The 25,352-nt window shown below is 40.7% G+C and overlaps 1 protein-coding gene across 2 annotated transcripts in view; it reads left to right on the forward strand.

Annotated features, from left to right (window-relative positions):
- Window positions 1-25,352, forward strand: part of PTPRM (protein tyrosine phosphatase receptor type M) — a 642,938-nt gene that overhangs the window by 242,334 nt on the left and 375,252 nt on the right. For both annotated transcript variants that reach the window (XM_079785235.1, XM_079785234.1), the window contains exon 3: window positions 7,088-7,359. In XM_079785235.1, the coding sequence (XP_079641361.1) occupies window positions 7,088-7,359 (272 nt within the window). The remainder of the gene's footprint in view (window positions 1-7,087; window positions 7,360-25,352) is intronic.

Consider the following 25,352-nt stretch of genomic DNA (forward strand, 5'->3'; position numbering starts at 1 on the left):
TTTGGGTGAAGAGAAATTTTTTATTAGCGTTTTCTTCTCTAGTAGTTGCAAAGAGCGTATTTGTACTAGGGTGAAACGTTGGAAAGGGCGTAGGAGAGGCAGTAGCTTAAGAAGGATGCATGACATCTGGTCTGCAGAACATAAATGTGGCTGTGGAGACAGCCGCTCCTCAGGCTGCAATGGGTGCTAATAAGTATTTTTAAAGTGATAGTGGCTGCTCCCTGCAGAGGCTTTGTTCCCTTTGAGCTTTGCTCCCTGAGTTCATTTATTTCTCCACAGGTTTCACCTTCCCTGTTTCACGAGGTTTCTCATCAGAAAATACATATTTTTTAGGACCATTGTTAGTACTGGCTGAGGGAGCAGGAGGAGGCATGTCACATGGCATCTTGATATTTGAGGGATGAGATCAATTTGAAATTGCAAATTAAAAATGAAAAGCCTTCTTACTAAGGAGGCAGAGCCCACTTTAGATATTGTTGGTTTTGGTTATTGGGGAGGAGTTGCAGTCTGGCCTTAAAGCACTCCTGGGCTGTGAAATCAATTGTGGGTTGCACCCAGCATTTATTTACTTATTTATGTTGCAAAATGAAATATGGTAGAATAGGAGATGTGAATATAATGCACAGGCACATGGTAAGAAACATAGTGACACTTTTTTTTCATAAAAATTTGTGTCTGAATATGTGTCTGTGTGTATATAAGTGTTATGGATGCACACATAGTATCACACATGTATACGGGGTAGCAATATGCAATATTTTTTGTGTTATGAGTAATAGTCAGAATGTTTGGAATATAATTGCTTGTAGAGCATTGCCTTTGGAGTTTAATATAAAAAATTCAAATTCCCCTTGCCCTATCAGACATTGTCAGTGGGACCCTTTGGTGAGTTAATTATTGTCTGTGTTTCATCAGGTCATTCTTGTTGGGGAGAATTAACGAGATGGAGTTTATGGAGCACCTTGCCTAGGCACTGGGTGGCACACTTTACTTCCCTGCATTTTCCCATTTCCCTTAAGGACAACCACGAATGCTGTGATCCCGCGTGCCCTGGCCCACTGAGCTCTCTTCCTTTGCTCCTTGCCGAGAAGCCAGTTCTTTTCTGAAGTCAGAGTCTCAGTGCTGTCTTTTCACTCACCAAGACTGTGATTGCCTCTTCCCTGTGTGTCCACCTGCTCCCTACACATCATCTCCACCACTTTTCGTTATAGGCAAGGGGCTTGCTTGACTTTATAACCATTATCATTGGGTGAAGAAACCAGAGAAATTTTTTTCATTCCTGTTTTCAATTAATGTGTCTCAGTGTTCTTCTTCCACTGTTAAGAAAAATACATAGATTGGGTACCAAGAGTGCTATACCCCTATAACTTTAAGGCTATGCCACTCATAGTGCTCTTCAGATGAGAGGTGGTCCGCACATTGTTCCTGGTCCATGGGCAGTACAGAAATTGAGAGAAAGTCTTTAGAAATGTTTAGAGGAATTTGGCAGAGTAATTTTATGTTTATTTAATAACGAATTTGTGCTTGCATGTTGCATGTCTTTTTATTTTCTTTTTCTAAAAAAATCCATGTTTATTGTGCTTTACATAAACTTGGTCTGAGATGCATTAGGAATTTTAAAGCTGCTCCTTTATCATAGATTGTTTGAGCAGCACTGCTCTAGATACCTTCATTGTTACAAGCGGAGTATCTATCTATGTAGGTGAGAGGAAGCCCACAGGCCATGTAAACTAGAGTCAGGATATATGCTAGCAAAGATGGGACTTGTAAACTTTTTATGGCTTTTGGACCTTCAGTTCGTAAATATGAAGGCATGGTCATTGAGGGAAAAAATGAAGATGAAACAGCCAAAGGTTGTGAAAGACTAAGGATCTGTGCACTTTTATTAAAACTAAAAGGCTTAATAAGTGAATTTTATAATGGCTTTCAAGTTTATAAATGCTTCTTCTCTGTCAGCCAAAGTATTCGATAACACCCATCATTCTCTCTTCCTGATGGATGACTGAAAACGCTCCTTTTTTTTGTTGTGTGCACAAAGTTTCTCAAATGTAGCAAGAGAATTGAGCCAGTTTCCTCAGCCTTTAAAAATCTAGAGCCTCTACCATACCAATGCAAATTTTAATGATGGTGTAGAAGGGAATAGCTAATTATACGTAGTTATTGCTGCTGAAGCAAACAATGATGGAAGATGGCCTTATCAAAAGCATTTGCCAGTGGATATGATTAAGCTAAATTTAATTCACCCAAAGATTCGAGAATGCGAACACTGCATGTTCTCATAACAGAGTTTTCCTTTTCAAAAAAGTGAAAATAATTATTCTTAACGGACCTTCAAAGTCTGCATGGAAAGACTGTTCCTTTTGAAGCCCACTCCATTATGTGGAGCTTTTTTCATTTGCCTGCAGTGTTAAATTCTCTACTTCCATACAAGGATTTAAGAGTGTTTTGTTATCTAAACACAAACAGAACTTCTGTGCTAATTTGAATTCTGATTTCTTTTATTTGCCCAGTTGGAGTGTTTTTTTTGTAGGGGAAAAAAGTTGAGGTAAGGAAATGCTTACCAAGGGAGACCCAATTACTCCTTGAGAATTCATTTCCTCAAGTCAAAACATTGAAGTAGAAGGTGAAAATTAAACATTCAGCCATATAGGGATATTTAAGAAAAATCACCCTCTTAGTCTACAATTGAATATAAATGTTTTGAATTTTTTAAACAATCTGGCTGGTGAGTTGACTTTTCTTTCATATCATATAGGTGACACATTCAAACAATGAAAAGGCATCTCTTTCTTCCCACTTCCCATTCTCTGTGCACAATTGTGAACTTCCCCAAGGATTCTGGGTTGCTAGACTCTGCTAAACATAAATGTTCGCATTTTCTTCTCTAAACTCACCATAAGACAGTAGTACAGCACTGGCAGAAATACAGTATTGGCTGAAATGTCACCTTCTCTACTTTGAAACCATGAAGTGAATTCTCATGGTCACACAGAAATAAAGCTTCCCTTCCCAGAGCTTAAATGTAGGGGCAAGATTGAGTTCAATACTCGATTCATTGAGGTTTGTAATGCCATTTGGAATACTAATGGTCTTCTCTCATAAAGAAAGGAAATTTTAAAATTATCACTGACCTGAAATAGGCTAGGATCAGGAAGATTGTGATGTGGACAGGTAGAAATCTGTAGAGCTAAATGCTAAGGAATTGCAGAAAATTCAGAGAAGTCATGCATTTAGTGGAACTATGAGGAAACAAAATAACCATAATGCTAATCACAAACATATTTTGAGCTTATGCTGCATGGCAAGCATTGTCCTAGGTGCCTTCATATGCATTAATCATTAATTGTGTGGGCTGCATAGAAATACCACTTGAGAGACTCCAGAGGAAGAAAAAAGGGAGCCTTTCAGGGGAATGTCCCAGGGGATAGGTTCTCAGTAAAGAGAGACGCTTCCTCTAAAAGGCTGTGTGTGTGACACCACAGTGATGCTCACCTGGTTTCTGGGCAGTGGGAGGAGAGGTCTCTTGCCTGTGACTATGGAGATAGCCCAGACAGAATTGCTTTCTGTGGACCAGAACAAGTGAAGGAAGAAGACAGGGTGGAGCAGGTGTTTTCACCAGCTCTATACACGTGTGCTTGGAACATCTCTGACTGATTTTACAAAATCACACACAGTGATACTTCCTGTGAGCAACATGGGGTTGAGGCAGACCACTCACAGTCTAGGCAGTTTTGTAGCCAGAGAACCAGTAAAAATAGTAACAACCCCAATCAAAACACTGGCCCGTTGACTCCCATTCACTGGCAGTTAGAATCCCAGTGAATCCATCCTTAGCCCTGTACCCGAGAGCTCCAGCCTCCTTCTCACTAACCGGTCCTGGAAGTCATTCCCTTCTAATAGAGACCCCTTTCTGCCAACTTAAAAATCGGATCTAGGGTTTGTCCTCTTCATCAATCCATGTTCTTTCCTTTTTAAACTCAGGAGGGAGTCGAGTTTCTTCATCTGTTCTTGTGGTTTCCCAGACAGCTTAGCAGAGGAGAAAGAGGAATGGCTCTGGAAACCGCTAGTTTTCTTCTTGCCACTTCTTAGACTAAGCAAAAGCACTGCTCAGGATTTTTTTTTCTTTGTTCAAAAGCTACCACATAGCCTTCTATTTAAGAGAAAATTTGCCCCTGATCACTCTGAAACTATAATGTCCTATAAAAAGATTACACACGAACCAATGGTACTTCGGTCTTACATGGATGTCACTCCCCTATTTGCTAATCCTATGTCATCTGTATTACAGAAGATGCCATGTGACAAACAGACTGGATTCTGGCTCAAAAGGGGGAAAAAGAGGAGTATGAAAATTAGAATCATTTGAGTATGTAACATAGACTGTCACCCTGACATCAACATAAACATTTCTGTATGCTTTCAACAGCTCAGAAAGCTGACAGCCTTTTGTGCTGGGATGGAGCATATTCAAGTATTGGAGGAGGAAAGGCTGTGTAGCTAAAAAAAAGAACACAACAACAGCATTTTAGGGAGCCCTGGTCATTTCCTGAACAGAATGTTAGGAAGTTACCAAGTTTATGCCAAGCTGTGAAATGGGATTTGTATGGTTCAGCTTCACCCAAGTCATCTAAACTAGACTTCACAGGATTTGGGAAACACGGACGTTTGCCATCCTTTGCATGTTGTCATGTTTGCCACCCATGGTTGCCCAAGTTTAAATGATGGAAACATTCCAGGAAATGATGTTGGCAGTGTGGCAACACTAAAGGTTTTGGTGATTTGAAGATGGCCTCAAGGCCATGTCATGCCTCAGTACACATTGTAGCTATGTTGCAGGTAACAGAGCCCCAAATGATTGAATATGAAATAAAATTTCTTATATTTTACTAAGAGCAGAAAAGTACAGTTTTACCAAGAGCAACAAAGTACAAAAGCCTGCTTTAGATTTCTTACGGGGTTGGTCAATCCTTTGTATTTTGAAGATATTTCTACATTTTGTAGTATATAGCTAACCCAAATCATTTCAATGGCATTCTCTTACCACTTGTTCCCTTTCTCTGTCCCCAGCTCTTTCTTAAATCACATTTCAGTTTTTCCTTATTACTGGAATATATGTTCCATAGATAACCCTTCCCTTGTGGCTTAGCTTTCACATTTACAGGTACATAACATTCATCTCTTGAAAAACTGCTCCATTTTCAAATAGCGACTGTAATTTTCCTTCACTGTTATGAAGGGGTTTGTTTGCTTCGTATATGCTCAAGCAGCACACAGAGAAACATGGGGTTATTGGAGTGTGGCAGGATGAGTAATGGGCTGGAAACTCAGAGGCTCAAAGTTCTGGTGTTGCCACTAACTCATCCTAAAGTCTGGGTAAGCTGCTTCTTAATTTCTCTATGAGATAATTCCTATCTATCTTAAATGGCATTAACACTAGTTCACCTCCACTAGGGACACTGGGAGGGTAACAGCCATAAGCAAACATTTTCTAATACTGATCCTTTAACAATAGCTTATTAATTTGTAAAGGATTTATCTTCATTTGTTTTCTTATTTAGTCCTCCCAATTCTCTGGGAAAGGTAGTCCTCTCATTTTTCTGTTTAGGAAATCACAGCTTGTAGATAAGATAGAAATCCCACACTTTTTCTAGTATTGTGTATGTATATTTACGTATGGGTGTGGTGTATAGTAAAATATATACATATATACACAAAAATATACATATACATGCCTCCTTGAAAATTACGCATCACAAGAGGAGCATTTAAAAAGGAATACATGCTTGGCTGGTGTTGCTCAGTGGTTGAGCATGACCTATGAACCGGGAGGTTACAGTCCAGTTCCAGGTTGGGGCATGTGCCCAGGTTGCAGGCTCGATCCCCAGTGGGGGGTGTGCAGAAGGCAGCCAATAGATAATTCTCCCTCATCATTGATGTTTCTGTCTCTCTCTTCCTCTCGCTTCCTCTCTGAAATCAATAAAAATGTGTTTTACAAAATTAAAAAAGAATATTCAAGGGCAATCGTCTCCTCACCAAGTAGAAATCATGAGTTCAAGCACACCTGAGTAGTATTTTACTTTTCATCTTTATACTCCCAAGTTTAGGTGTTTCTCCTCAGAGTTTTGGTATATTTTTCTCTCTGCTAAAGAAGACGTATAATGACCTATTTTCCCTTTCATTTTAGAACACTTTGCTTTTACCTGTCTTTATGTGATATATAAAATTCCTACAATTATTTTAGTTGCCATTTCTGTTGATCTTAAACATGGGAGGGCCCACATGGCACAGTTGATGCAGGGGTATCTGGCAAGCGTGATTCCATATGGAAACACTTTCATGGGTGCTTTAGTGCCATGGATGCAAAGATAGAAAAAAGCTCCTGGAGACTTCTCAAAACCATCCTCAAGATGGCCTCAGTATGCCCAGTCATGAAAACACCCCCACTATCAGGAAGTGCTTTGTTATACCAATGGGGGAGGGGTGGTGGGACTGAACTGCACGAATTTTATTACATTGATTACAAGGAGCATCATAAGGCCAATCAGGTTCTCTAAGATTCCACACATCAGACCAATCTGTTCTCTTTCTCTAGGTTATGTGAGAATCTTAAAGTGGATGTGATTCCCAAATGGTGGTACCATTCTATAATGTATTGTTGTTCAATAGAACTTTCTGAGAGGATGGAAAAGTTCAATACTTCTGCTGCCCAATATGGAAGCAACTAGCCACATGTGGCTATTGAGTTCTTGAAGTGTGGTGAGGGTGACTCAGGAACTTTGAATGTTATGGAATTTTAATTAATTTTAATTTAAATAGCTACATGTGGCTTAGTGACTACCAGATTGATCAGCGCATGTCTGCAAATTATGCACATTTCTGTTACTTAGGAGACTAATTTCAGTGACATCAAAGGAATTTTCCATTCACTGATCTTGAGGGGGTGAAAAGGTATGAGAGCGATGGGATTTTCAAAGCCTAGGTAGGTGCGGAATTTCAGGGTCAACCCATGTAAATGATGGTGGCTTTTCAGAAGTGACCAGAAAGTTGTGTTTCAGATTGTGACTCTCCTTTGATTTTCTTTTCTCAGGTTCTTTCATGTTGGTGAACACATCTGGCAGACCTGAGGGGCAGAGAGCCCACCTCCTTTTACCGCAGCTCAAAGAAAATGATACCCACTGCATTGATTTTCACTATTTTGTGTCCAGCAAGAGTAACTCTGCTCCCGGGTTACTCAATGTCTACGTGAAGGTCAACAACGGGCCTTTGGGGAACCCTATCTGGAATATATCTGGAGAGCCGACACGCACATGGAACAGGGCAGAACTGGCCATTAGTACTTTTTGGCCTAACTTTTATCAGGTATGCTCTTAGTTTTCATTTCATGTTTTGATGCATCCTCTAACTTCTAAAAATCTACTTTAAATGGTATCATCAGAGAATGTATAAGAAGTGTTGTGATTGTTATACCAGTGTAAGGAAAGCTTATGCTATTTGATAGGGAGTGTATTAAAGCTTTGTTTGTAATATTACCTTGAGAAAGGAGTAAAAGACACAACTCACACTTGCTTATACATATATTAGCAGTAACCTGCAGCAGGGCAGGAAGTGCTCTCTGCAAGGATATTGTACTTTCTATATTAAGTAAACATTATCTGACTCAGGGAGACAGAGCACTTGATTCTAAAAGAAGCAGCCCTTCTTGCATCAGTGGCTCTCAGGGGTAAAGGAGTCATTAAGAAGGGAGCCCCTTGGAGAAAAGCTAGTGAGATGCAGGTCCCTGCTCCAACCTCATAAGCAATGGGAAGAAAATGCCATATGTAGGCGGAGTCTTTGTCAGGCAGGAACTGCTGTCCTTGCTGCTGTCATTTGGGGTGTTCTCTTGAGGCCACTCCGAGTTCTCCTTTAATGTAACAAGGGTGGAGATCTAGGAGAAGTTAAGAAGTGGCACAAAAGCAATCTTGATGTCACATCCTGATCGTGGGAGAGTTCCTGTATCCCAAGCGCATCCTGACGGTGTCAAAAGCGGGAAATTAGTAACGATGTCATTTGGTGCTCTCTCTCCTTTGGTCCACAGCGCTTTTCCAAATAACCTGATATTTAAAAATAACTCCATTTCAAGCTATGAGGATGCATTAAGAGGATTGTGATATTTTGCTTTTATCTTAATTCCTTTGGCTCACTGAGGAGCCAAATGCATCGTGTATCCAAGATCATCTCTCATGTTTGCTCAGGGAGGGGAAAGTGGGTCATCTCATGCTTGCTTTTCATCTGAATGGCATGAATTCATTCCACAGGTTGGTGTTTAATCGAAATGATGCATCCATTCCTCCATCTTTGGATTTGATCATGGGAGTAAATGGGCTATAAATTTATTGCTTTATTTATTTTTGTACCCCATACCTATAACAATTTCTGGTATTTAATGAGTGATAAATGTTTCTTAAATGGAAATGAAGGGTTAGTGAAAGCTGTTAGTTCACATATAAATTGTTAAAATTTTTATTTGGAGTACACTTTGGCAATATATTTTAAAGGTGTTAAAAATTTAGCAATCTAGGTGTTAGGAATTCATTCTAAGGAAATAATGAAGAGTGGTTGCAAATAATTAACTATAAGGATATTCAGAGCTGTTTATTTGTAATAATGAAAAATCATAAACAGTATTATTTCTAATAGAGATTAATTTGTGCTAGTTCAATACAAACATTTATTTTGTAACCATTAAGAATAATATTGTAGAGAACTATTTCATGATGAATTTGAGCTTATGTTTTTAAATGGAAAAACCCTATGTGAAGCAGTATATTAAATCTAGTTGTTTAAATTAGGGTTAAGGTTAGGGTCATACACACACTGTGTATGTGTGTGTGTATGACCCTAACCTTAACCCTAATTTAAACAACTAGATTTAATATACTGATATATATATATATATATAAAACAGGTAATATGCAAATTAGCCGGACACCAGAGGAGGCTGCGCAAGCAGGTGGGCAGGAGGGGACTGCGTGTGTGGTGAGGCAAGCCACGGATGGCGCAGGCCCACAGAGAACAGGGCCTGCCATCCACGGTGTGCCGGCCGTCCTGCCTCTGCACATGAGCTGCAGAGGAAACACCTTTTCTGACCGCTCATTGGCTAAGCTTCCCATACGCCACTCTCAGTGTTCTTGGTAACTTGGGTAATAAGAATCCAAGAAGGTGACCTAGGGATTTTCCACCACACTCCTGGAAGAAAAAATGAAGGTCCGCTGCTGGAGGGGCTAAGAAATGTCATATCCTGCCCTAGCCGGTTTTGCTCAGTGGATAGAGCCTCGGCCTGCCAATCGCAGGGTCCGGGTTTGATTCTGGTCAAGGGCATGTACCTAGGTTGCAGGCTCCTCCCTGGACGGGGCCCAGGTCAGGGCTCATGCAGGAGGCAACCAATCAAAGTGTCCCTGTCACATTGATGTTTCTCTCTGTCTTTCCCTCTCTCTTCCACACTTTCTAAAAATCAATGGAAAAATATCCTCAGGTGAGGATTAAAAAAAAAAAGAAAGAAATGTCATATCCTATGAAAGAGACATCTTGAAAATGCCTAAAGAAAGCTGTCATTTTTTTATGGTGAAGGGACTGGAGTTCGTGTTGATGAAAACACCTTGGCGGCTGCAGCTGCCGGCAGTGGCAACAGCAGCAGGGTGATGGGGGTGGCGCCTTCCTCTGATCAGTCCAGTAGCCTCCTGCAGAGGAATGCCAGACTGTGGGGAGTGGGCCTAAGCCATCAGTAGGACATCCCGTGAGGGCTCCCGGATTGGAGAGGGTGCAGGTCAGGCTGAGGGATGCCCTTCCAGTGCATGAATTGCATGCACCAGCCTCTAGTGTATATACTAGATGGGTGGTAAGGAGCAAGGGGTCCCGGACTGCTAGAGCACCGGACTGCTAGAGCACCGGACTGCAAGAGGGATGTCTGACTGCTGGCTTTGGCCCAATCCCCGGGGGATAGGGCTTAAGCCGGCAGGTGGACATCCCCCAAGGGGTCCCAGACTGTACTGTGAGAGGGTGCAGGCCAGGCTGAGGGACCACCCCCCCCCGCAGTGCACAAATCTTGTGCACCAGACCTCCAAAATATATATATTTTTTTTCTAGAATATATATATATTCTACAATGTATGGTAAAATAAATATATTTTAAAATGGTATCTTCCCAGCTAGTGTTTTGATTTTTTTTCCTGCCATCTGTCATATTTTAAATTTTCCCCAATGTACATGTATTGTTTTACTTATAAACAAAAAGGACAAAATCTAATTTTTCTTCCTGAGGAAAATACCATATTTAATGAATACCTTATTTTTTATAAGCATATTACGATCTGTGATATAATTCAAAAATATGGCCTCTGGGGAAAAGTTTCATCTTTCATAGGATTAAAATGGAAGCAGGGAAATGGATTTGGCTAGGCCGGGCTTCAAAGGGCTTTTGTCTGGTGGACAAGGCAAAGAGCTGAATGTCTTTAGAAACTCATTTTGGAGGAGACTGTCTAAAAGTGGAGAAGGCTTAGTTCTGTGATGTTCCCACTGCCCCCTGGAACCTGCGCTGAAAAGCTCTTTCTTAGGCTTCTGTTGGATAGAGGCCAATGGGACACAATTCTGGACAAGGTCAGAGGGTATGTCCTGCTCATATGTGCCTGATTTTCTTCTTTCTTTTTGACGAGGGCCCTCTCTGGCTGATAGATAGCTGCCTTCCCAGTTGTGTGCTCATAAGGTCTTCCCTTCATATGTGGGGAGAGTTTGCCCTGGTCTCTATCCTCTTCTTCTAAATACACTAATCTCATTATGAGGGCTCCAAGTTCATGACCTCATATAAACCTAATTACCTCCTAAGGCTCCATCTCAAAATACCATCACATTGGAGGTTACAGCTTTAACATATAAATTTGGGGTGGGGAGGTACAACATTCAGTTCATAAAAGCATTTAACACACCAAGTTCAGACCATCAAAATTTAAGACTTTAATTTATAAAGTCTTAGGAGATTAGTCTTTTAAAAGGAATTATCAACTACACTGAAAGAAAGGTAGTACTGTATATCAAACTATTATTAATTTCCATGAATTCTTTTTTTTTTTTACTGATTTCTTTGTAATAAAATAGTCTGCCTTCTAATTGTAAACCTCGGACACTCACCCCACAACCACCCCCTCCCTCCCTCTGACTTCTCTCACTTTACTGAGCTGTATGTGATTTATTATCATAAATTGGGACTGAATTCTCATTCTAGCTTTTTGGTTCACTGGGAGATTCATTAGGAATAGCTTCATACTTTGAATTTAAAGGTGGATTTGTAGAGACCCTTTAATATAGTGTTGCTCAGTGTTGATGAACCTGGTAATCAACATCTCTAAAGGGCTTGGATCCACTAAAAATACACTTACTCATTTAATTCCTGAGATCTCCAACTGAGCATCAGCATTTAAAGTTTTAAAGGCATAGTTAAGGTAGTACTTCCCTTGTATTTTTGCTTTATCTGCTGGCTGGTAAACATACTGAAGTTGTTACCCTAATGGTAACATAAGCTATAAGGTAAATGGTACTCTGTAGATGATACAAGAGGAATGTCAGCAGGAAACTTACAAACTCTCAGCAATAGGTCTTCAAATCATCATATAAGCCAGGAATGCTGTTTCCCAATTGGGATGAGGAAGACAAGCTGTATTAACAGAGGTGAAGAAGGAAAATATCTACCAAATCCTATATCCACCCTGGCCTAACTTATCCTAATAGGAAATGATCAGGAAAAAGTTAGAAACGTAAGTTGTCTGTGTTCAGGCAGCACTGCCCTGGGGAGGGGCTTCCCTGTTGCACCCTGCAGTCCCCAGCCTGTGTCCTGGTGCCCTTACTGAGGAGACAGGCTGTCATATCCTAATGCTCTTAGAAACATGAAACCTGCATGAGTCTGTCTGCCTTTGAATTAATTTCCCATATAGAGTTTTCCATATGAAGTTCTGCACTAGCCTGAGGAAGTGAGTCTATTTTATGTGGCTATTATATTTCCACTAGAGGCCCAGTGCATGAAAATTCATGCACTGGAGCGGGGGTCCCTCAGCCTGACCTGCCCCCTCTCACAGTCCGGGAGCCCTCAGGGGCAGGAGGTGACCCAGCGATCAGGGGAAGGCAACGCCCCCATCACACCTCTGCTGCTGCCACTGCCGGCAGTGCAAGCCTTGGCTGGCCCTGGTTACCTGAGCTTTGGGCCAGCCCTGGGCTGCTGGACAGGCGCCATTCGAGGTTTGCCCGCACCTAGGGCCAGCCCTGGGCAGTGGCCGCTGCCAACTGTGACTTGCCTGAGTCTCAGTCAGTGGGGAGTGCAGGAGGACCTGAGACCCCTGGCAGGGCTGGGGGGATTCCGGCAGCAGGCATGCAGAGCGGCCGGCCCCGGCTGAGGAATGGAGGATACTCTCAACGACATGAGTTATAACTTCCAATTTGTTGTACACCACAGTCAGGCTTCAGCTTCAGGGGAGGGAGGAAGAGAGAGATTAGCAGCTTGTTAGAGGAGCCTGGGAGAGCTGTCAGTCAGTGGGGGGGTGTAGGAGGACCCGAGCCCCCGGTGGGGCTGCGGGGACTCTGGCGGCAGGCGCACAGAGCCGCTGGCCCTGGCCCTGCCCCCCACTGTGGGTGCCGCCATCTTGTGACAGCATGATGGTCAATTTACATATTACCTCTTTATTATATAGTATGCACAGGGACTCAGATCCCCTCCCAGACATCACCTCTGCACTAGTAGTTAGGCTATTATAGTTAGCCATGACACACTATAGAGATCTAAACAAATTAATGTAAAGTGAATAGATAATTATTAATTTTACTCATTTTGTACTTTGCTTCCAAAACATGCATTTTACACTTTTAAAAGTAGTTTTGATATAATGAGTTAAGATTGATGAATTAACTCTTTTTAAAAATGTATATTTTTGTAGATTTTTAGAGAGAGAGGAAGGGAGAGAGATACAGAAACACTGATGAGAGAGAAACATCGATAGGCTGCCACCTGCACGCCTCCTACTGGGGATTGAGCCAGCACCTGGGCATGTGCCCTGTCCAGAAACCAAACCACAGACCTCTTGGTGCATGAGTTGACACTCAACCACTGAGCTACACCATCCAGGCTGAATTAACTCTTTTAGAGTAATTTCATATTGCTTGAAACTGGGCACCATCAGAGTGTACTAAAAGAACGTATGTTTTGGGTCAGACAGAACTGGATTTGAATATCAGCCCTGTTTATGTCTAAACTCAGGCAACTAGTATAAACTTACTGGGACTTACTTCCCTAATTATGGGACTAAATATAAAGGCTGTGCAGGGCATTAAGATGAAAGAAAAAGCACATTTGGGACATGCTAACCTCTCAATAAATGGTGGTAGTTTATTGAGATTAAGATTTGTGGAAGACAATAAAAAGGGAATCAGCTAATAGTGGAGCACTTCAGTTCCTACTATATCACTCCTTACAAAAGTTGTTTTTTATCTTGTAAGAATGTGAGTTTTTCAGTTACTTGATTTGGGGATGTTTCCAATAAAACTAGACACAACCACCCTATGTACTTCTGATAATCATAGTAGGATGTTTTGGGCATCTTTTGTTTTTTGTAGTTTTATTGGAAACATCCCCAAATCGAGTAACTAATAATATCCTCATTATGCATTTATAGAGTTTCAAAATGCATAGTGGAGTAAAGTGTTCTTGCCACAGTCGTTATTTTATGTTGCTTATCTTACCTATAGGAGAGTAGTATTCTACAGGTACAAATCCCAATGATAACCTGCACAGATTACAGCTAATTTGGGGTTAATTACTATTCATTAAAACATGAACTGTCAACTATTTGGTGATTAACACATATTTAATTCCTTAATTAATGCTTGTCTTGATTACTGCTACCTACAACCTGCCCCTCTGTTGGGTGACAGCAGTGGGAAGTGAGAAGTACCTGCTACCTGTTTTCATCAGGGCACCTGGGCTGCAGCACCTGCTTCCTTTGATTGAGGCATTGACTTCCTACCAGTTTGAAAATAGTATTTTACTTACTCTCCTAAGCACCCTCTTGCTTTATTGTGCTCGTTTAAAACAAAACCAAAAAAAAAAAACAACACAAAGATTCTGCTTTGATTCTACTCTTCCCTCCGTTTTTCTCTGGGCCCCACAAGTTTTCAGAGGCCACCCATCCATTTCTGTGGATTCCTTACCTGCATGCACCCAGAGAGGCCGCTGGAATCCCACACTCACTGTATTTCTCCCTGCTTTGGAGTACAGTTCTTCTGAGTTTAGCCAGAGGCTAGGAAGGCAGTGATCTTTAATGCCAGTGGTTACTCTGCAAAGAGAAAAGTGCTTAGGTGGCCTTGAAACCTCCTCCCCTATGCCTCTTGATAAAGGGGCTGGGCTGGGGGCAGTGGGCACTGACAGGAGGGAATGTGAGGGTAAAGTCTTGGAAGGATGACCATCTTCTTGTTTCAGAGCCTCCCTGTTAAAACAAATTCCTTTGGTACTGAAGGTCCTGGGAGAAGATGAGGAGTGGATTCCAGCTGATCCCTGCTCTAAATTCTCTGTGCAGGGAGGACGGAAGGAGCTTGCCCTTTAGGGACGATAAACCCAGATTTACCTTTATCAGTCTGACATCTTCCCTGGTACAAGAGCAGCTGAGATAATAGGAAAGACTTGATCTTACCCATCTCTTCACATTTAGCTCTAACTTTTACTCCCCACACAGCCACCTGCATTTCTTTGCTGTGTTTGCCTCCAGCTCACGTATTTTACCAGAACTTCATGTAAAGCCCACCCTGAAAGGGAGCAGCGCCTCATAAATGTGCTGCTCAGAGCCAGTGTTTTAGATCTGAATAGGTGTTTTTCCAAATCGTGGTCCACAATTACGAGCAATGTTGAAGCATATTAGTTGAAAAAATGAGAAGAAGCACTGATTTAAACAAAGTTGAACACACTCTGTATTGCAAGTCTTTTCGGAGTCCGGGTATGTTTCCAAATCTCCAGGAGGGACAAATGGCAGGTACAGGTGCCCAGCTGGAGTTTTGGGCATCAATTTAGGCTTTTGCAGAGCATCTCTTGAGTCTAGTGTTCCCTGGAGCACACTCTGGAAATACTGATATGTACTAATGCAAAAATAGAGCATTCCCTGACTCCATAAATTTCATACCTTATGGCCCTTATTCCAAGTGCAAGACAATTGAATTGCATCACTTCTCAAGGCTGACATGGGGAATTAGATGTGGCCATGAAATATAACTGGGTCTCAAGCAGGAAAGCAATTCTAAGCAGTTGCCCTGTCCTCTGCATTTTGTGCTTAAAAAAGATGAGCAGTCTGTTTTAAGAAATCAGTGGGGACAACAGGCTGTCACTTTAGTATGGACCCAGCGCTGCATTTAGGAGGTACATGGATTCACATGATGGTTTTTCATCTTCAAAGGTAATATTTTTTAAATGTTTGTATTTTAAATTTAACCTCATCTCTAAGTTTTATTCTTAGTTTGTGCTCATTATTTGATGATCAAGAAAAATTAGTTCTTCTGGGTTAACTTCTTTGTGGTCTGTTATTTCTTGTGGTTTTTTTTCTCCGCTCTGCCTTAATTTTATTCCATATTTCATTTTATACAATGTGTATTTGAGCTATGATTAGAAATGATTTGAAAAGAACATTAGTGTTTTTCAAATTTTGAAGGGAAAAGAAAAAGAAAACTGAGGAAGTCATGTTTATTGGTTAAAAAAACCAAATGAAGTCATTTAAGAACCACTTTAATGAATAGACATGAGAAAGCACTGATAGTTCACTGCAATGTGAATCTTATCCTTTGAATGCCTTTACCTTTGGGAAAGTAGTAGGTTTTTACTTTACTTTGATAACATGTCCATATAAACCAATGCTTTAATATTTTATTCCTGATTTTTTTTAAGATCACACAATTTGTGGTTTTGCTTTGACTCTTTATCATTATAGAAACACTTATTTTACCGTATATGTTTTTGGTGTTTATTTAACTCATTTGGAAAAGAAATAAAAGTAATGGTTTTGTAAATGGGTATGATCCACCTTAGCTCTTTATTCAAATCAAAACCAGGAAGGATCTACTAGATTATGTATGGGAGGACAGACATATGCCATTTAATCCCCTTTGTTCTAAGGAACCCACAAAAGGCTCCCACCAACATGTTTTCCATGGTGAGTATTTGGGTTGGTGAGCAAACTTCTTTGCTCACACATTACAAGGGAAAGTAGCAGCATGGAAAGCTAATTTTGCTCTTCACTGAAGCAGGGAGGATCAGAGATGCCGCAGTGTTAGATTGCTTCCTGTCTCCTGTTTGGCAGGCCTCTGAAGGAGAGCCCGATGTCAAACCCCTCATAGGCCAACATCCAGGATGGCTTTTCCTGAGCAACGAGAGTCCATCGTTAACTGGTTATTTCTATCGACGCACGAATGTACAAACCTATAGGAAAGTTTTATGAGAGTTTATTTGAGCCAAATGTTTGAGGACATGCCTGGAAACAAGACCTCAGTGAATTGAGGAAATAGTGGAAAATTACTGTTTGTTTTTCCATTCCTTTTATGTTTTTTAGAATCAAAGGAGAAAATGTAAGGAAGTACATGAAATCCGTTGGTGGTAGATTGAGGAGGTAGGAGAAAGCAGAGCAGAGAAATATCTAGGACTGAATAAAAAGCAAAATGGAGAAACGCATCCTTCTTTTACATTGGCGGGTTCAGGACAATTAATAATTAGTATTTACAGCATATGGAGATGGTATGCAGGCAACAAGATAACCATGAGGGGTTCTGTGGTCATGTGCTCGAATGCCTGCAGTTGTGCCTTTAAGGGGCCTATAAAAGAAAATTATTCTGGCATTTCAAAGGTATGTTTTCTTAGACGTATAAGACTAGCGGACAGGGCTCATTTAAGGTAAAGATTGACCTTTGCTAAAGAAGCTGTAGGCCTGGGATGTGACTACCTGCCATGGCCACCCCAGTTAGCAATTTATGATCAGACCATCCTGTGGGTTTGCTTTTGTTCACTGAGCTTGTCAGGCCTGCCTTGTGGCCCCCTTGAGCTTGTTGGGTGTATTACATAGCCCTATTTGCATTCACATTTCCTACCTGAGAGCAAATAGCTTTTCCCAAAGGCCATGGAGATACAGCATCTTATCTTCTGGGATGTTATTTGTTGAATAATTGAGTAAATGTTGGTCCTCTCAGTTTTACATTTGTTTACATCGCATGGCTACAATTAATATCTTGGAACCATTAGCAAAAATGAATATTGAGTCCTTCTTACATCCAAGTACTTTAATAGAAACAGGGACTCAGAATGAACCAACACACTCTAATACCATCGATTCTCATCATTCTCAGTTGTTATGTTAATAAAGTCACAGCCACCACTGGATGAATGAATACCAAATTGTTGCTTCTGTGGAAAATACAGGATTATTCTGCAACCCCCTGGTCAAAACATTTTCATCAGCCAGTCAATACATAACCTTATTTTGTTTGTTTGTGTTTCTCTTAAAGACACCTTTTTAAATTAACATCTATTGTTGATTCTTAACATTGAACTCAGCCAACAGCACTATGGCTCAGACCTGAATGAAGCTTATCTAACACATATTTTCTCCATAAGGCACATGCCAGCATTCTTGTGCTGAGGAACATTAAACAGCACTCAACACTGCACTTGGGGCCATTGTAAACAGCAACATCGCCAATAAAAGGCAGAAAATGTGAAAAATGTGGCATTACATAGACTGGAATAAGGACACGTGTTTACAGTATAAGAGCTGAAACAGGAAGGCAGTGAGTTACCGTCTTCAGTCTCAGCTGGCATGAGTATGGTGGACAACTCAAGTTTTTTCCACACTGTACACATTCACAAATGACCATGAAAGCTTTGCAAGCATTGATTTGTGGGTTTCAAATAAATTAATGAGTAGGCAAATTCACAAATACATAATCTTCAAATAATGAAGATTAATTATATTTTCCAATTAAGTCAGATCCAAAAAAAGGTTTTGTAAGATTAAATACTGTGTTGTGACAAATTACTCTCGAATAAGATAGGATGACTTTGTGGTCTGTCATACTGAGCCACTACTTTAGCCACCACTTTAGCTTTCAACTTTTCAAATATAATAGTTAGATCCCCCTTATCTGTAGTTTCACCTTCTGAGATTTCAGTTACCCATGGTCAACTGTGGTCTGAAAATAATAAATGAAAAATTCCAGAGCTAAAGAATTCTCAGGTTTTAAATAGTGTGCAGTCCTGAGTAGCGTGATGACATCTGGAAGCTTGTCACTTGGTCCCACCTGAGACAAGAATCACCCCTCTGTCCATTGTCTCTACACTAAAGACAATCCTTACCCACTTGTCAGTAGCTGTTCAGTTATTAGATCAATTATCAGGGGGAGAGGGGAGAGAGAGAGGGCCAGCAAATTCAACTTTGATTACAGTGTCCTATCTAATAAAAGAGTAATATGCAAATGACTGTCACTCCAACACACAAGATAGCTGTCCCCATGTGGTCAAAGATGGCCACCCCCATGTGGACACAAGATGGCTGCCACAAGATGGCCAGCAGGGGAGGGCAGTTGGGAGGAACCAGGCCTACAAGGGAGGGGAGTAGGGAGGGGACCCAGGCCTGCAGGGGAGGGCAGTTGGGGGTGACAAGGCCAGCAGGGGAGGGCAGATCGGGGGACCCAGGCCTGCAGGGGAGGGCAATTGGGGTGACCACGCCTGCAGGGGAGGACAATTAGGGGCAACCAGGCCTGCAGGGGAGGGCAGTTGGGGGTGACCAGGCCAGCAGGGAAGGGCAGTTAGGGACAACCAGGCTGGCAAGGGAGGGCAGTTAGGCGTTACCGGGCTAGCAGGGGAGGGCAGTTGGGAGCGACAAGGCCTGCAGGGGGGACAGTTAGGGGTGACCAGGCTGGCAGGGGAGGGCAGTTAGGGGTGACCAGGCTGGCAGGGGAGGGCAGTTAGGGGCAATCGGGCTGGCAGGGGAGCAGTTAGGTGTCAATCAGGCTGGCAGGGGAGTGGTTAGGGGGTGATCAGGCTGGCAGGCAGAAGCGGTGAGGGGCAATCAGGCAGGCAGGCAGGCGAGCAGTTGGGAGCCAGCAGTCCTGGATTGTGAGAGGGATGTCCGACTGCCCATTTAGGCCTGATCTGGGATCGGGCCTAAACGGGCAGTCGGACATCCCTTGTGGGGTCCCAGATTGGAGAGGGTGCAGGCTGGGCTGAGGGACACCACCACCCCCGTGCACAAATTTCATGCACCGGGCCTCTAGTATTGTTATAATTGTTCTATTTTAGTATTAGTTATTGTTGTTAAGCACTTACTATGCCTGATTTATAAATTAAACTTCATGATAGATTTGTATTTATAGGAACAAAAGGTATATATAGGGTTCAGTATTATCTGCAATTTCAGGCTTGGAATATATAAGGGAGGAACTACTGAAATCACAGGTTAGATTAGGTTAGAAAGCAAAGACATTTTTTCTAAAAATGTGTGTTTTTTAGTAAAAACAAACAAAAACATTTAGCTGAAATCTTGCTAAAACCAGAGAATATTGTGTAGAATGAGATCTAAGGGTTAGGTTTTAATAGTAAAGAGTTATAAAATTTCAGTAGTTCAGGTGTTTATAGAAGATTTGACTGTTAAGTGAGTTGTGTGTTGTTTTTTTTACTTTAAATGTATTTTATACAGTGTTTTGAGGTTTATAAAATAATTTGTGTCTATGGTTTTATTTTGGTATATTGCAATTATGCTTTTTTTAAAAATTGATAATGCCACTACATACTTAAGTGGGCATTTAAAACCCCACCCGTGTAATACAGTTGAAACAAGTCAGGCAAGCAGGGTTTTTTCTCCCTGCCATTGCTGGAACACAGGTTCCCACAGGAAGTGCAATAGTTTGGTTGTGACAAACTATTGCCCTTGATAAGCACTTTCTTGTTATCCAGAGTAATGGCACTTTGTTGGTGAGCCAAGCAGGAATGTTTTCTCTTAAAGCAGGAGGCTGGGTAGTAAATATTTCAGTCTTTGTGGGCCAGATGGTCTCTGTGGCAACTACTCAACTCTGCTGTTGTGTGAGATTCATCCTAGACAACACAGAAATGAATGAGCATGGCTGTGTTCCAATAAAATCTTATTTATAAGCATTGAAATTTGAATTTCATAAAATTCTCATATGACAGAAAGTACTATTCTTTTTTAATACTCTTTCACCAATTGAAAACGATAAAAGCCATCTTTAGTTTGTGGGCAATACAAAAACAGAAGTTGGGGCCAAATCTGTAGTTGGCTGCAGTTTGATGACCCTTGTCTTAATATGTATGTTGTTAAAACTATGTTCCTTGCATCTATATTTCTAGGTCGAGTAGATGATTGCATTTCTTACTAAAATCTGGAAGTAAAAAATTATGCATTAAAGAATGAATATACTTGTGTGTATACATAGTTTTGCAATATATATATATATGCACACATACACACACACACACATACACCCACGCACCCACTAGAGTCCTGGTGCACGAAAATTTGTACACGCGGGGCCGGGGGGTGGTGTCCCTCAGCCTGTCCTGTGCCCTTTCACAGTCTGGGGGCCCTCAGGGGATGTCCGACTGATGGCTTAGATAGGGAGTGGGCCTAAGCAGCAACCTGGCCTCCTTCTGTGAGAGGCAACCAGCTGGTGATCAGGTGACTGCGCTGGCAGTGAGCAGCCGGCCCCACCCCCCCCATTGCCCTGCCAGTGGCCTCCCTCTGCAGAAGGTGATGGGGTGGGCCAATCAGGGGCCAGCGCTGGCCAGTGAGCGGCCAGCCCCGCCCTCCCTATTGCCCCTCCTGACGCTGGTCACCACTGCCCACCCATTGCCGTCCCCTCCCTCTGCTGCTGGCACGTGTCTTGGCTGGCCTGGTGTTGCCTGTTCACCAGCCCCACCTCTGCCCACCAGTCGTTCCTCTGTTGGTCGATTTGCATATTACACTTTTATTTTATATATATATATATATATATATATATATATATATATATATATATATACACACACACACACACACACACACACACATATGTGTGTGTGTGTGTATGTATGTTCATACGTATTCTACATATATAGACCCTCTTATACCTACTGGTTCAGGCACTTTGGTAACAAAACGAGTCCAGAGTTGGAAGTAAAATAGACCTAGAATTATATCCTGACTCTGCAATGTGCTAATTGTGTGACCTCAGAAAAATTACTTAACCTTTCTAAATCAGCCTACTCATCCCTAAAAGGCAGTTAATATTGCCTACCTCACATGGTTAACTATGGAAAATGAGATAATATATACAAAAGATATTTGGGACATGGATCTGTAAAATATATAAATATTTTTTGAATTGAATTTTTTTTTAAAGAAAATACTTTGTGTGGCAACCTAAGGAGACCAAGCCTCACTTCTAAAACAGATTTTTAGTGTATTCTGTTCTGTTTGATAAGCACGGCCACATCCCAAATCAATTTGTTAAACCTTTCTTTTTTATTTTCCAGTGGCGCTGTCAGTGTTCTAGTGTTATTGTTTCCTCTGACCTCAATCATTTTGGCCCTAGATGCTGGCATTTTCAGACATTCCAGGGACTCCCACTGGGTTCTGTATATACTTGTTATACTTCACTAGGGCAATACCTGCACTTTCAATGAGTAGGCTCTTATTGACAAAAGACAAAAATATTTTTGCTTTTGAAGCTTTCTTGGTAAGTGCACTGGCTAGAAAAAAGTACAAAATGGAAAACTTGCCATATAACAAGAGTTTGTGACAATAAAACCTATATATAAGATGCTAAAATCTGTTGTTGGGAAACGTATTTCCGATGGGCCTCATCTTTTGAGCTGCATTTTCACCCTCTTCTTCATTAGGAACTACAGAGTTAATCTTCTAAGGGCCAGGTGTTAAAATCAAGTTAGAAGTCAATTCAAGAGTGTTCTACAGCACCTAAATTCAGATCTCTTCATTTACTCATAGTTGTTTTAAAGCAACCTTTTCAGTACAAATGATACTTAATTTTCTGTGGTATGTATTGAAACATTTATGTTTTTTTTTAAAGATTTTTTTAATTGAATTTTTTATTTACTTTTTTTTTTTTTTTTTTTTTTTAGAGAGAGAGAGAGAGGAAGGGAGAGGGAGAGAAACATCAACTTGAGAACTAAACAGGGATTAGCTGCCTCCTCCATGCCCCCTACTGGGGATTGAGGGTACAACCTGGACATGTGCCCTGACCAGGAATTGAACCAGCAACCTTTAGGTGCAGGGATGATGCCCAACCAATTGAGCCACGCCAACCAGGGCTGTGTTGAAACATTTATATACTAAATTATAAACTTGATGAAACAGCTAATAAAACTTGTACTAATAAGTCCTTAATTGAAATTATGAGGAAAGTGCTGGGAAGTGGTGGTTTGAAAATTTTGCTTTGAAAGAAACATTGACCATTGCTTCAAATTTATAACCTTCTTATGTAAAACACATAAATGTATCATATAAAATTTCATTTTACATATTACATATAAGTATATATCCATGTTTATATGTGTAGACACACACACATAAACATGTCTGTAAAGATTGTTTTCCTATTTTTGTCACTACAATTAGCTGAAAGTTAGTGCTCGAAACTGTCAAGTTCCAGAAATTTACAAAGTTTTTAATGAACTAAAAGGGCAGTCCATTATTCTCTTGGTGTATTAATAATAAGAAGCTATCTTTCTTTGCATCTTGGTGTTTCAGTTGGAGGACTAAGGGGAGCAGAAACAGTTTCAGGAATAAGCATGTGTTTAATTCGTTCAAGGAGGCCTCATTGGGAGTCATCTTGCTGGGAAAGCTGGAGAGCTTGTAGCAAAGTCTCTCTTTCTAGTCTAGTAGGGACACTTAGTAAGGCCTTGCTGCGGCATCTGTGAGTTTATACTGACAGGCTGGGAAATTGGGATGAAGTTCCTGTTGGCTGTATCATAGACTTCCCGGTTGGTATGGTAAGGAGGATGCAGTCCTGTGGTGGAGAGAGGTCACAGCAATGGGAGCTCCTTATTGTTCCCATCTGTCATTTGGCTATTGTTGTCTTCTGTTCTTTCATTCTTTTTTCACCAACTAAAGCTTAAATTGCATAAAATTATTTCATTTTTATGGATCCCCTAGAGCCGTGGTCGGCAAACTGCGGCTCGCGAGCCACATGCAGCTCTTTGGCCCCTTGAGTGTGGCTCTTCCACAAAATACCACGTCCTGGGCGAGTCTATTTTGAAGAAGTGGCCTTAGAAGAAGTTTAAGTTTAAAAAATTTGGCTCTCAAAAGAAATTTCAATCATTGTACTGTTGATATTTGGCTCTGTTGACTAATGAGTTTGCCGACCACTGCCCTAGAGCATGTTAAATATTCTGTAAATATTTGGATAATAAGACTTAATCTTTGAGCTTTTAGTAGCGGATGAAAAACAGATTCAGAGGTTTTAAAGTGTCTTTTCTAGGTCTGTAATTTCTTCCTTTCTTTCTTTGGTAAGGTCATGGCCCCATTCTGATTTAAATAAAATATTGTGCATTATATGCACACATGTCAACTTCAAAAATTAATCCACATGATCATGTTTTATATGGACACTATAAAAATTATTCTGCTTTTATGACAAACTTCAGCCCTTGTAGTTAATAAAGTAAAAATATAATTTTCTATAAGGAGAATTTTGATAAGGAAAGGGGTTTTCATTTGTTCTCTTTATATTCTAAGTGCTTATCTGAGTGCCTGGAATGGAGATGACACTTGGGGTAGTGAATGAATGAGAGGGAGGGAGGGAAGAATGAAGGGAAGACAGATGAGAGGAAGGAATAATGGATAAAGGTCTTTGGGTTCAACTTTCAAAATACCATTTCATGACCAGAGCGATGCTATTCTCAGGTCATGGTCATGGACATCAGTCAGTGAAGTGGCCATTCTGACCAGAACAGCTAGCTGGTCCCTGCCCTGCCCACCGTTGCTGTCCCCGGCTAGGTAGGATACGACTGTTTCCAAGGGGCTCTGTCTTGAGGGCCTTGGGAAGTCTTTTTCCTCTACTTGCTTTCAATGTTCATCAACTAGGTGTCCCCGCAATTGTCTTCTTATAGACTAAAAGTAGAGAGATTAATTTGCAGGAATATCCCTGCATCTCTTTCTTCCTACATATTGTCAGTGAAAAAATAAATAAATTTATGAACAGGACAAAGTTTTATTTCATTTCTGTTCGACCAATGGGCCTCTTCTCTTCCCCGTGTGGTTTGTATTTCAGTGTGGTGGCACTGTGGCAGTGTCACCTAGTCTAGCAGGTGTATCTGGGATGACTTCTTATCTAGGAGGCCACCTGAGCTTTTCCATTTGAGGCTTTGCTGATTGCTTTCTCCATTTTTGTATCTGTTGCACAAACAAACAGTGCTGGGATTGAAGAGTTTGTTCAGGCAATGTGTACCAGCGAAACCATCTTGATATTTGAAATCAGAAAGATTGAGTTTTAAAGTTATATCTACAATACACTCATGACACATTCTTGATATATTTATTCCTTGAAGGATTTTTGATGAACCAATACATAAAATAATGGTGTGATATTTGCCCAGTGTATGTAACATATTGTGTAAATGGTAACTTATCTATATATTTTTAATTTAATTTTTATTGAGTTAATTGTGGAGTCAGATGCAATAGTAAGAAATAATGCAATGCAGGTTCCTGTGTACACTTTACCCTGTTTCCTCTGATGGTAACATTTTACTAACTTAAAGTGTATATTAACACAACCAGAATATTGACATTGTTAAAATCTACAGAGCTTTTTCAAGTTTCTCATTTTACCCTTACTTATGCATGCGTATGTATGTATATATTTAGTTCTATACAATTGTTTTCAAGTGGTAAAATACAAATAATGTAAATTTTATCATCTTAATAATTTTAAGTTGTATTAAATACATGCATACATAATGTTGTGCAACCTTCACCACCATCCATTTCCAAAATGCTTTTCAGTTTTTAAGACTGAAACTCTTAACCACATAAAACAATAACTTCCTATTTCCCCTTCCCCTTAGTTCCTGGCAACCACCATTCTACTTTTCGTCTCTATGTATTGGACTACTCTAGGTGTCTCATTTACATGGGATCATATAGTAATTTCTCTTCTGTGACTTATTTCATTTAGCATAATGTCCTCAAAGTTTAGCCATGTTGTAGCATATCAGAATTTCCTTCCTTTTTAAGACTAATATTCCATTGTAAGTATGCACCATATTTTGCTTATCCATTCATTCTTCAGTGGACACT

Source organism: Cnephaeus nilssonii, assembly GCF_951640355.1.
Source record: "Cnephaeus nilssonii genome assembly, chromosome: 11".
NCBI classification, from domain to species: Eukaryota; Metazoa; Chordata; class Mammalia; order Chiroptera; family Vespertilionidae; genus Cnephaeus; species Cnephaeus nilssonii.